We start from the raw sequence: 12,500 nt of genomic DNA on the forward strand, positions 1-12,500 counted from the left end.
GGAAGGAAGGCAGGAAGGAAGGAAGGAAAGAAAGAGAGGAAGGAGGGAGGGAGGGAGGGAAGGAAGGAAGAAAGGAAGGAAGGAAGAAAGAAAGGAAGAAAGAAAGGAAGGAAGGAAGGAAGAAAGAGAGAAAGAAAGAAAGAAAGAAAAGAAAGAAAGGCGTGCGGTCTACCTCGTTCACTTCCCCACCCCTCCTAGGGTCCCCCAAACACCTGCAGGTGTGGCCCCCACACAGACCAAAGTTGTTCTTTCACTGGGAAAACAAATCCACACAACAGAGTCAGACGGCGACTGAATTGCAGGGCCAAAGGGCATCTCGAGTCCCCCTGAAGTGCGGGGGGTCCCTGGGTGGCCTTGGGCCTCACCTGTCCTGCGGTACCTCGGCCCCCGCCAGAGCCGCCACCGTGGGGAAGACGTCCATCAGGCTGGTGGGCTCATCGATCACCTGTCCCGCGGGCACCTGCCCGGGCCAGCGCACGATGCCCGGGACCCGAATGCCTCCTTCCCAGCCGCCCATGCCTTTGCCACCTGCGCCGGAGAAAAGGAGGGTCAGTGGGGTCCACTCGCGGACAGTCCCAGGATGCAAGAAGGGCCCTTCCTGGGTATGTTGGCGCCAAGGTTTTTCATGCGCGGGTGAAGGACTTCTGCTTGAAAGTGTGGCGTCACCACCACCAAGACTGTCTTCGTCCAATGGCGCGTGGCAGAGACACTCTGGAGAAGAACTGGGTGCCGAGAACAGGGACAGGGACAAACATGATCGCCTCTTCCTATCTGTATGGGAAACGCTGAAAGGAGAGTGGAGAGAGACGGAGAGAGGGAGAGAGAGGGTGGAGAGAAAGGGAGAGAGAGAGAGAGAAGGAGAGGGAGACAGTCAGAAAGGAGGAAGAGAGAGAGGGAGAGATGGAGTGTGAGACAGAAGCAGAGAGAGGAAGAAAGAGAGGAAGACAGGGATTGAGAGAGGGAAACTGTGGGGGAGGGGGGAGAGGGGAACTGGGGAAATTGATGGTGGGGAATGGACAGGGGTGGGGTATCGGTGTTGGAATATTGCATGAATGAAAGAAGGAAAGAAGGAAGGAAGGAAGGAAAGGAGGGAGGGAGGGAGGAAGGAAGGAGGAAGGAAGGAAGGAAAGAGAAGAAAGAAAGAAAGAAAGAAAGAAAGAAAAAAAGAGGGGGGAGGGAGGGACGAAGGGAAGGAAGGGAGGAAGGAAGGAAGGAAGAGAGGAAGAAAGGAAGGAAGGGAGGGAGGGAGGAAGGAAGGAAGGAAGAGAGGAAGAAAGAAGGAGGGAGGAAGGAAGGGAGGGAGGGAGGGAAGAAGGAAGGAGGGAGGGAAGAAGGGAAGGAAGTAAGAAAATGGGAAGAAAGAAGGGAGGAAGGATGGAAGATGGGAAGGAATGAAGGAAGGAAGGGAGGGAGGAAGGAAAAAAGGCAGGAAGAAAGGGAGGGAGTGAGGGAGCGAGGAAGGAAGGAAGAGAGGGAGGGAGAGAGGAAGGAAGGAAGGAAGGAAGGGAGGGAGGGAGAAAGAGGGAGGAAGGGATAGAGGGAGGGAGGGAGGAAGGAAGGAAGGAAAGAGAAGAAAGAAAGAAAGAGAGAGAGGGAGGGGGACGGAGGGAGAGGGAGGGAGGAAGGGAAGGAAGGGAGGAAGGAAGGTAGGAAGGAAGGAAGAGAGGAAGAAAGGGAGGAAGGGAGGGAGGAAGGAAGGGAGGAAGAAAGAAGGAGGGAGGAAGGAAGGAAGGAAGGAAGGAAGGAAGGAAGGGAGGAAGGAAGGGAGGGATGGAGGGAGGGAAGAAAGAAAAGAAGGAGAAAGGAAAGAAAGAACAAGAAATAAAGGAAGAAAGAGAAAAGGAGAAAGAAAGAAAAGAGAAGAAAGGAAAGAAGGAAGGACAAAGGAAAGAAGGAAGGAAGGAAGCGGGAGGGATGGAGGGAGGGAGGAAGACAAGAAGAAAGGAAGAAGAAAGGAAGAAAGAGAGAAAATAAAGGAAGGAAGAAGGAAATAAAGAAGGAAGGAGAAAAAGAAAGGGAAAAAGAAAGAAAGTAAGAAAAAGAAGGAAAGGAAGAGTAAAGAGAGAGAAAGGAATGAAGGAAAGAAGGAAGGGAGGGAGGAAGGACGAAGTAAACAAGGAAGGGAAGAATGAAAGGAAGAAAGGAGAAAGGAAAGAAGGAAGGAAGGAAGACAAAGGAAAGAAAGAGAATGAAAGACAAAAGAACGAAAGAAAGAAAAAGAGGAAGAAAGAATAAATGAAAGAAAGAAAGAATACGGAGAAAGGAAGAAAGAGAAAGAAAGAAAGAAAAAAAGAAAGAAAGAAAGAACGAGAAAGAAAGAAAGAAAGAAAGAAAGAAAGAAAGAGAGAAAGAGGAAGAATGAATGAAAGAGAAAATAGGAAGGGAGGAAGAAAGAGAAAGAAAGAAAGAAAGAAAGAAAGAAAGAAAGAAAGAAAGAAAGAAAGAAAGAAAGAGAAAGCAAGCAAGCCATGCTCCTTCTGGGCTTCCCGGGACGAGGCGTTCGGACGGCCACTTTGGCTTGTGCGTGTTCCCACTCACCAGACTTCGAGCTCATTTCCCAACACGCCGACCCACAAACTCACGTCCCTGTCGCACCCTCGTCCGGGGCTCACACAACAAGAACAGGAAAACTCATATGTCCCACTCCCCCACACCCACCCCTCACCCACTCACACACACAGAGAGACACAACACACACACACACACAGACACACAACACACACACGGACGCTGGACTCGCTCCCCGCACCTTTGAATCTCCCGTTCCATCCTCCGAGCTGCGTCTGGCCCCTCCGCGCCTCCAGGTGTCCTCCGTGGTCAGATGCAAAATAGACCAGGGTCTGATTGCTGAGCGCCAGGCGGTCCACGGCTTCCAGAAGCTTCCCTGAGAGTGAAGAGTCAAGCAAACGGAGGGAACCGTGGGATGAACAAGCAGGCACCGGGACACAGTGACATGACCCCGCATTCCCTGAGGGTGGGTGGGCTCCAAAGGAGACCCCCACTAAGATTTCTGTCGCTCTCAGCTCTGCAAAGGATTCCTAGCTGCGAGGGGCTCAGTGCCCCTCCAGGAATCACTGAACACTCACTATTTCTTTCTTTCTTTTTTTATTTAAATTTTTTTTTATAAGGTAGTTTGGGCTGGAGCGATAGCACAGTGGAGAAGGGTGTTTGCCTTGCACGTGGCTGGCCCGGGTTCCATTTCTCCACCCCTCTCGGAGAGCCCGGCAAGCTCCTGAGAGGATCCCGCCTGCAAGGCAGAGCCTGGCAAGCTCCCCGTGGCGTCTTCGAGATGCCAAACACAGTCACAACAAGACTCACAATGTTTCTGGACCCACTCGAGCAAATCGATGAACAACGGGAGGACAGTGACAGTGACGGTGCTCTAAGGTCGTTCACGATATTTTTTTCTTTTTTTTTAATTGAATTCCCGTGAGATAGTTCCAAGCGTTCATGTTTGAGTTACAATCACACAGTGATTAAACATCCATCCCTCCACCATTGCACATTTTCTGCCACCAATGTCCCCAGTGTCCCCCCATCCAATCCCCTCCCCCCCCGCGCCTCCATGGCAGACATGATTCCCCATAATCTCTCTCTACTTTTGGGCATTATTGTTTGCAATACAGACACTGAGAGGTCATTGTGTTTGATCCATTATCTACTTTCAGCACACATCTCCCATCCCGAGCAATCCCTCCAACCCTCCCTGACTCAGTGACCCCCTTCTCCATCCTAGCTGCCTTCACCTCCAGCTCATGAGGTGGCTGCCAACCAGGGATTAATCTTCCTGGCCCTGGTCTTGACTGTTCTTGGGTGTCAGTCTCCTATTACATTATTTTATTATATTGAATCATCATAAGATGCAGTTACCAAGCTCTCCTGTTTCAGTTTCAGTCACACAATGATGGAACCCCCATCCGTCCAGCAGTGCCCATTCCCCACCACCAATGTCCCCAGTATCCACCCCCATCGTACCCCTCCCCCTGCCTCCATGGCAGACAATCTCCCCCAGACTCTCTCTCTCTACTCTGGGGCATGATGGTTTGCAATACAGACACTGAGATCAATACAGATCAATACAGATCCAATACATATCCCGTTGGGTCCTTGATCTACTCTCAGCACATATCTCCCATCCCGAGCGATCCCTCCAACCCTCATGGACTCAGTGACCCCTTCTCTATCTCAGCTGCCTTCTCCCCCAGCTCATGAGGCAGGCTGTCGTCCAACCAACCAGGGGCAATATTCCTGGCATTTGCATTGCACATGGACAATCCGGGTTTGACGCCTGGCATCCCATTGGGTTCCCTGAGCCCCACCTGGAGTGATTTCTGAGTACAGAGCCAGGAGGAACCACTGAGCATTGTCGGGTGTGACCCAAAAAAACCAAAACCAAACCAAAACAAAACAAAAGAACCCACGGGTAAAGGCACGGGCGCCTTGGCGGGGTAAACGGGTAAATGGGACTCTGTGACAAGCACTCCTGGGCTACCAAGCACCAGCACACCCTAGCCAACAAGCAAACTGCAAAACAATATAGAGAAGAGGAAGAGGGAACGAAGGAAGACCCAGAAATAAGACACATATTCTTCTTCATCTGCCTCCCCTTGCTGGTGGTGGCGTGTCCTTCATATATTTTTTTCAGTCCTTTTTTTTTCTTTTCGGGTCACACCCGGCGATGCTCAGGAGTTCCTCCTGTCTCTGCTCTCAGGAATGACTCTTGGTGGTGCTCAGGGGACTCTAGGGGATGCCGGGGATCAAACCCAGGTCAGCTGCGTGCAAGGCAAACGCCCTCCCTGCTGTGCTATCACTCCGGCCCTTCCAGTGCTGAAATTTTGAGTGTTTATGGGGGTGCCCCAGAGGCGGGGGGCGGGTGAGATTCCTCCCCACCCCAAGGTACCCAGCCCCAGCAGCCAAAAACCTCCAAAACCCAACCGGCCGACATGCTCAAGGCCGCTTACCACATATTTGGGACGAGCCTCACACACAAGTGAACATATTTCTGGATCAGGCGGCCACATTTGTGGCCGCATGGATAACATAAAAACACACCCGGCAATGGTCACAGTTTACCCCTGGCTCTGCACTCTGGAATTACTTCTGGCAGTGCACGGGGACCCTATGGGATGCTGGGAATCGAACCTGGGTCGGCCGCGTGCCAGGCAAACGCCCTACCCGATGTCAGTACTTTCAATGAGTCCAAAGCTCCTTCATTCAGACTCCAGTGTTCAAGGCATTTCCTATTTGCTCCAAACCTATTTCATGCCAACTGTAATCCAATTGGGAGAATTTAACTAATTTTTCCCCAGCGAACAAATAAAGCTCACGATGCCATACTTGCCTGAAATGAACCCTTTCAGAAGAATGAGGGCAGAACCCAATTTCTTCCGTGGCCACTCTTGTTTCTTGGCTCAGTGTTTGACCATGAGCTGAGATGGATTTTATTCCGAGTCTTATCCCACTGTCCTTGCTGTATTGACATACACACACTCAATTATGTACCTATATTCTGAATTTCATACAAAATAGTATTCCAAAACAAGGAAAAACGTTCTGTAGATTGAAAGTGGTGAGGGTTGGAGCCCTCTGGCTATTCAACAAGTGGCTTAAATCATGATCCCAGAGACTCAGGAGCAAATCTCGCTCCTTCTTTCTTTCTTTCTTTCTTTCTTTCTTTCTTTCTTTCTTTCTTTCTTTCTTTCTTTCTTTCTCTCCTTCCTTCCTTCCTTCCTTCCTTCCTTCCTTCCTTCCTTCCTTCCTTTCTTTCTTTCTCTCTCCTTCCTTCCTTCCTTCCTTCCTTCCTTCCTCCCTCCCTCCCTCCCTCCCTCCCTTCCTTCCTCCCTTCCTTCCTTCCTTTCTTCCCTCCCTCTCACCTTCCTTCCTTCCTTTCTCCCTTCCTTCCTTCCTTCCTTCCTTCCTTCCTTCCTTCCTTCCTTCCTTCCTTTCTCTCTCTTTCTTTCTTTCTTTCTTTCTTTCTTTCTTTCTTTTTGCTTTTTGGGTCACACCCAGCCAATGCTCAGGGGTCCCTCCTGTCTCTGCACTCAGGAATCTCTCCTGGCGGTGCTTGGAGGACCCTATGGGATGCCGGGAATCAAACCTGGGTCGGCCGCATGCAAGGCAAACGCCCTCCCCGCTGGGCTATCGCTCCAGCCCCAGAATCTGAGATTTCTAACACAGCCCTTGGCTCCAAGACGCTGAGAAATTCAAGTTTCCTGTTTTCTTAAAAGGAATGTTTTTACATTGGAGGATTGCATAGGGGGCGGGCAGCTGGGAGGTGGACAGCATGGCCTGGAGATTCAAGAATTGAAAGATTCACATTGGAGTCCAGCAGAGCAGAGTCGAAGGGCCAGAATTGATTTGAGTTTGATTGATCAGAGGCATTGATTTGAGTTTGACAGATCAGCGGCAATGGACATTTCCCGGGGTCCACTGCAATTCTTGGTACCATGCCTTGTCTCTGCAAAGCAGGAAGGACCAACTTTTCTCAGACTGTCCTCCAGATAACTGCATCCCCTCTCTCCGAGCCCATGGACACACACACACACACACAAACACACAGAACATCCTTATGTCCGAATGCTTGTAGACGTGCAACCCGCACAAAAAAAAAAAATGAATGCAGCCGGGCTAAGAAATGTTCCCAGTACTGACGGCTCGGCCAAGGACCCCTGAGATGCCTAAGAAGAAATGACGACATTAACACCGTCACACAATGTCTCAGCCGTGGCCTCAAAGGCAAGACGCAGAATCCAGCGTGGACCTGAGCATCCCTGGGTACCATCGTCCACCCCAAGGTCCCCCTCAGAGTCCTGCCTTGTGAGTCTGGTACAGCCACTCACCCAGCATGGCGTCCATCTCCTGGACATTGTCCCCGTACAGGCCGTGGCTGCTGGTACCCAGGAAGGCATCGTCCGTGGGCAGCGGAGTGTGGACGTGGAGGAAGGAGAAGAAGAGGAGAAACGGCCCATTCTGGTTCCTGCAAAAAATACATCGGGGGGGTCTTCTCTGGGCAACGGCAAACTGATGGCTGTGGGACCTCACAGGGGGCTCACGTGAGCAGGGAGGAGAGAGACGGTCACTTTCTCCCCGTCTGCCTCTGTCCCCCCCTGGGGACCCAGGGTGACTGCATTCTTGTCTCGCTTTGCAGAAAGGAAATTTCAGGAGTAGACGGGCAGTGAAATAAATAGATTTTATTTGGAGGGTTTTTTTTTTATGGTGTGGAAGGGGAGAGAGAGAGAGAGAGAGAGAGAGAGAGAGAGAGAGAGAGAGATTGTGTGTGTGTGTGCATGTGTTAAGTGCTCAAGACAGACCTCGGGCTTCTCCAAGGACGGAGAGACCCCTACACACCCCCCAGCATCAGACAGGAACACGTGAAAGTCCCCATCTTCCAAGGGGAGATGCAGGTGACACGTGTTCCCGGCGACGTGGGCACCAGCAGCAGCTGGGCTCTGGCAGCCTCTGCGCCCTCCCTGGGTCCAAGGCGGTTGCAAAACCCCCAGCATCCCCGAGAGGAGACACCCAGAGCCGACAGCCTTGGGTGTCGGCAATCTTGCAGCCTGGCCTCTGCGGTAGAGCACCAGGAATAAATTCCGGAAGTTTCTTCGTAGCCGTAACGACCTCCTTGCTTGCTCCCTCTGCTGCCTGTTTGCTAGTCCACGGAGGCAAATCCCCTGAACATGTGTGTCGTTGTTGCGTGTCCGCATAAACTCTCTCACGTGACTCTGGGTCTTGAGGCCCCTGTGTGTGTGGGGGGGGGTTTGCCTCAGCTGTGCTGCAAGCACCACCTAGGAGCACTGCAGCCAGAGATGGTCTCACGTGCCCAGGGTTCGAGGAGCTGCTGGGTGAGGCAAGAGGGTGCCCCGGGGACTCCTGGAGCCAGAAGCAGCCCCACAGCCTCTGGGGAGAATCAGGGAACTTGCACACACACACACACACAGACATACAGACACACAGACAAACACACAGACACACACAAACACACACATAGGAACACACACAGACACAGACTCAATCAGACACAGACATACACACACAGACATACAGACACACAGACAAACACACAGACACACAAACACACACAGACACAGACTTAATCAGACACAGACATACACACACAGACACATAGACAACACACATACAAACACACACATAGGAACATACACAGATACAGACTTAATCAGACACAGACATACACACACAGACACACAGACACACAGACAAACAGACACACACACAAGCACACACATAGGAACACACACAGACTTAATCAGACACAGATATACACACATAGACACACAGACACACAAATAGACACACACAAACACACACATAGGAACACACACAGACACAGACTTAGTCAGACACAGACATACACACACAGACACACAGACAAACACACAGACACACACACAAACACACACAGACACAGACTTAATCAGACACAGACATACACACACAGACACACAGACAACACACATACAAACACACACATAGGAACATACACAGACACAGACTTAATCAGACACAGACATACACACACACAGACATACAGATACACAGACAAACATTCACACACACAAACACACACATAGGAACACACACAGACACAGACTTAATCAGACACAGACATACACACACAAACACACAGACACACACAGATACAGACACACACAGATACAGACACACATGCACAAACACACACAACAACACACACAAATACACACGGACACACAGACACACACAAACACACGCATATACAAAGACACAGGCACATACACAAACACACATGTAGACACACACATACACAGACACACACAAACACACATAGACACACACAAGCACATACATATACAAACACACAGGCACATACACAAACACACACAAACACACACATACAGACACACAAGCACACATAGACATAGACACGCACAAACACACACAGACATAGACACACACAAACACACACCTAAGAACACACACAGACACAGTCTTTTTTTTTTTTTTTGATTTTTCTTTTGGGTCCCACCCGGCGATGCTCAGGGGTTCCTCCTGGCTCTGCACTCAGGAGTCACTCCTGGCGGTGCTCGGGGGACCCTATGGGATGCTGAGAATCGAACCCGGATCGGCTGTGTGCCAGGCAGACACCCTCCCCACTGTGCTATCGCTCCAGCCCGGGAATTACCTTTCTAGAAAGGCAGTGGCTTCCTCGACCATGATGGAGCCCGCACGCTCTGCCTTCATGGGCTGCTCCGTGATGTCGTGACCTCGCATGAGGAGGCAGTCCCAGTAGCGCGAGGATTGGTGGCTCTCGGACCAGAAGTAGCTCAGGAGGACGATCAGGAGCACCGAGACGGGCACGAGCAGGCAGCACACGCAGAACCAGCGCAGGACTATCCCCAAGACGAAGGTGACCACGGCCAGGGCGATCAGGAGCTGGACCAGCCTCCCCATCCTCCCCGAGATGACCAGCTCCGTGTCTCGGGAGGGGTCGGGCCAGCAGGTGTCCATCAGCGAGTAGGGCATGCCGTAGAAGTCATCGAAGCCATGCTGAGATGGGTGGTGGTGGTGATCGCCGCGAACGTGGCGGTTTAAGCCTTGGTGCCACTTGCCTGAAATGAAGCACACACACACACACACACACACACACACACATACACACACACACACACGTGAAGTCAGATGCTGTGATCACACACTCGCTCTTCATTTGGGAACAAGAACTCAGGACCAAAAATCAGGGTGACTGATTTTCCTCTTGGTTGTTGTTATTTTGTTTTCTTCCTTAAAAAAAATGAGCTAGCTTCTCGTTGCTTTGCAGACGTTTGGGTTAAGATATGGTTGTCCACCCAAAAGGAGAGAGAGAACAAAAGGGAACGCCCTGCCACAGAGGCAGGGTGGGATGGGGGGGATGGGGGGTGGGAGGGATACTGGGACCCGTGGTGGTGGAGAATGGGCACTGGTGGAGGGATGGATGTTTGATCATTGTATATAATTGAAACCCAAGCACAAAAATTTGTAAGTCTACAACTGTACCTCATGGTGTCTCACTAACAAAAATTTTTTAAAAATTAAAAAAAAAAGATATGGTTGTTCAAGTCCAGGTGCCACGAGAAATCAAAGGATGAACAAACACAGTTGAGTCTGTGGTGGACAAGGGACGGGCTTCATCCAGGTGAAGGACAAAGCCAGGATCTCCAAGACATGAGTGTCACAGAACGCGGAGGGCAGGCGATGGAAGGCTGAGTGGACAGGCAGCGGCGGAGGGAAGGAAGTAGGTAGATAGGAAGAGATATTAGACCGCAGAGATAGAGAAATACTGACAAACATAGATGAAAGGATTGATGATTGGATACATAGAAAAACGGAAAGTCAGACCGACAGATGTGTAGATGGGTGCACAGATGCATGAAGAAATAAAGGAAAAAGAAAGAAAGAATGGAAAGAAGGAAGGAAGGAAGGAAGGAAGGAAGGGAGTGAAAGGGAGGAAGGAAGGAAGGAAGGAAGGAAGGAAGGAAGGAAGGAAGGAAGGGAGGGAGGGAGGGAGGGACAGGAACGGAGGGAGGGAGGGAGGGAGGAAGGGAGAAAGAAGAAAAAGAAGGAAGGAGAAGAGAGAAAGGAAGGAATAAAGGGAGAAAGGAAAGGAGGGACAAAAAAGAGAGTGTCAGAGAAAGAAAGAGGGAAGGAAAGAACAGAGAGAGAAAAAATAGACTGAAAAAGAAAGAGGGGAAAGGAGAGAAAGGAAGGAAGGAAGGAGGGAAGGAAGGAAGGAAATGAGGGAGAGAGAAAAAAGAGATTGAGAGACAAAGAGAGGGAAGGAAGGAGAGAAAGGAAGGAAGGAAGGAGGGAGGGAGGGAGGGAGGGAGGGAAGGAGGGAAGGAAGGAAGGAAATGAGGGAGAGAAAAAAGAGATTGAGAGAACAGGAAGGAGAGGGAAGAAGGATGAAAGGAGGGAGGCAGAGAAAGAAAACAAGGAAGGAAGGAAGAAGGAAGGAACAAAGGAAGGAAGGAGGGATAAAGGAAAAGGAAGGAAGTACACATCCCGAGGACGAAGTGGGCCCCCATTGGGTTGGTCTTTGCATGCACAGAGACAGCCAGCAGGGTCTTACCTATGAGGGCGGTGCTATATCCCTGGTCATGCAGTAACTCGGCAAAGGTGGTCTCGTTGCGAGGCAGCCCGGCGGGGTCCCCCAGGGAGTAGATGACCCGGGTGCCATCGTTACTGGCCATCCCTGGGTGGGTGGAAGGCAGAGAAAGGGCAGGTCAGCTAGGGGCTCTGAGCTTGGAGAACGGGGACAGGCGGAAGACACGCCAGTGATGTTATCGGCGAGACACCCTCATCATGCCCCACTGAGTCGTAATTTTGTCTCACATCCAGGAGTCTTTCGGACCGGGGTTTCACTGCCTTGCACGCAGTCAACCTGGGTTCCAACCCCGGCCTCCCATACTGTCCCCTGAGCACCGCCAGGAGTGATTCCTGAGTGCAGAGCTGGGAGTCATCCCTGAGCATCGCCGGGTGGGACTCCCCCAAAAAGAAAAAAAATCAAGGACACTTTCTTAGCTGGCCAGTGATTCTCTCTCCAACCCGGCCTGGGTATGAAGAAGCAATTTTGACTATAAAATAATAATAATAACAATAATAATAATAATAAAAACCAAAGGGTTTGTGTAAAGGGCCAAACCATTTCTTAGAATTTCCCTAAACAAGCGACAAATTTACAGGAGCCAAACGATGCAGTTCACTAAACAATGCAGTGGTAGACACAGAAACTCACAGAAACTCAAAGGAAAGCAAGCAGTAGTTCAACAGAGACCAAAACCAAAGTAGGCTGCACTTCAACAGAAATCAAAAATAAGACAGCCGAACCATCAATACTCAATAAGTGAAATAGTCAAACCCTCAGCAGAGTAAGCAAATAATCAATAGACCAGCCAATCAATCAATTGATGCAGGAACTAAAAACAGTGAGATACACTCTGTACTGGTCCACTGCCGTCTCCCATTCATTTTTTTTTTTATTGTATCACCTTGAGATACAGTTACAAAGCTTTCATTTTTGAGTTTCAGTCACACAATGATGGAACCCCCATCCCTCCACCAGTGCTCATTCCCCACCACCAATGTCCCCAGTATCCCCCCATCCCAACCCTCCCCCTACCTCCAGGGCAGACAATCTCTCTCTACTTTGGGGCGTTATAGTTAGCAATACAGACACCGAGAGACCAACACGTTTGGTCCTTTATCTACTTTTATCTACTCTCAGCACACATCTCCCATCCCGAGGGATCGCTCCAACCCTCACGGACTCAGTGACCCCTTCTCTATCCCAGCTGTCTTCTGCCCCAGCTCAATGCATTCATTTAAATGGCCAAGAGCCAATGGAAGTGGAAGTAGAAAGAGTGGATCCTTCTGCTTCATTGCATGTACTTATTTTTGACTTGGGGGCCACACCCAGCTGCGCTCCTCACTCTGCACTCAGGGACAGCTGCTGGCAGAGCTCAGGG

At 50.5% G+C, this 12,500-nt stretch overlaps 1 protein-coding gene across 1 annotated transcript in view; it reads right to left on the bottom strand.

The window, feature by feature from the left end:
- The window catches only part of LOC130017882 (arylsulfatase F-like), a 23,516-nt gene that overhangs the window by 2,326 nt on the left and 8,690 nt on the right, over positions 1-12,500 (bottom strand). The window contains exons 4-8 of the mRNA XM_056108650.1: positions 11,105-11,227; positions 9,182-9,608; positions 6,840-6,976; positions 2,750-2,884; positions 366-528 (exon numbers count right to left, since the gene is read on the bottom strand). Of these exons, the coding sequence (XP_055964625.1) occupies positions 366-528; positions 2,750-2,884; positions 6,840-6,976; positions 9,182-9,608; positions 11,105-11,227 (985 nt within the window). The remainder of the gene's footprint in view (positions 1-365; positions 529-2,749; positions 2,885-6,839; positions 6,977-9,181; positions 9,609-11,104; positions 11,228-12,500) is intronic.

This window comes from Sorex fumeus, unplaced genomic scaffold, assembly GCF_029834395.1.
Source record: "Sorex fumeus unplaced genomic scaffold, SorFum_2.1 ptg000229l, whole genome shotgun sequence".
In the NCBI taxonomy this organism is placed as follows: domain Eukaryota; kingdom Metazoa; phylum Chordata; class Mammalia; order Eulipotyphla; family Soricidae; genus Sorex; species Sorex fumeus.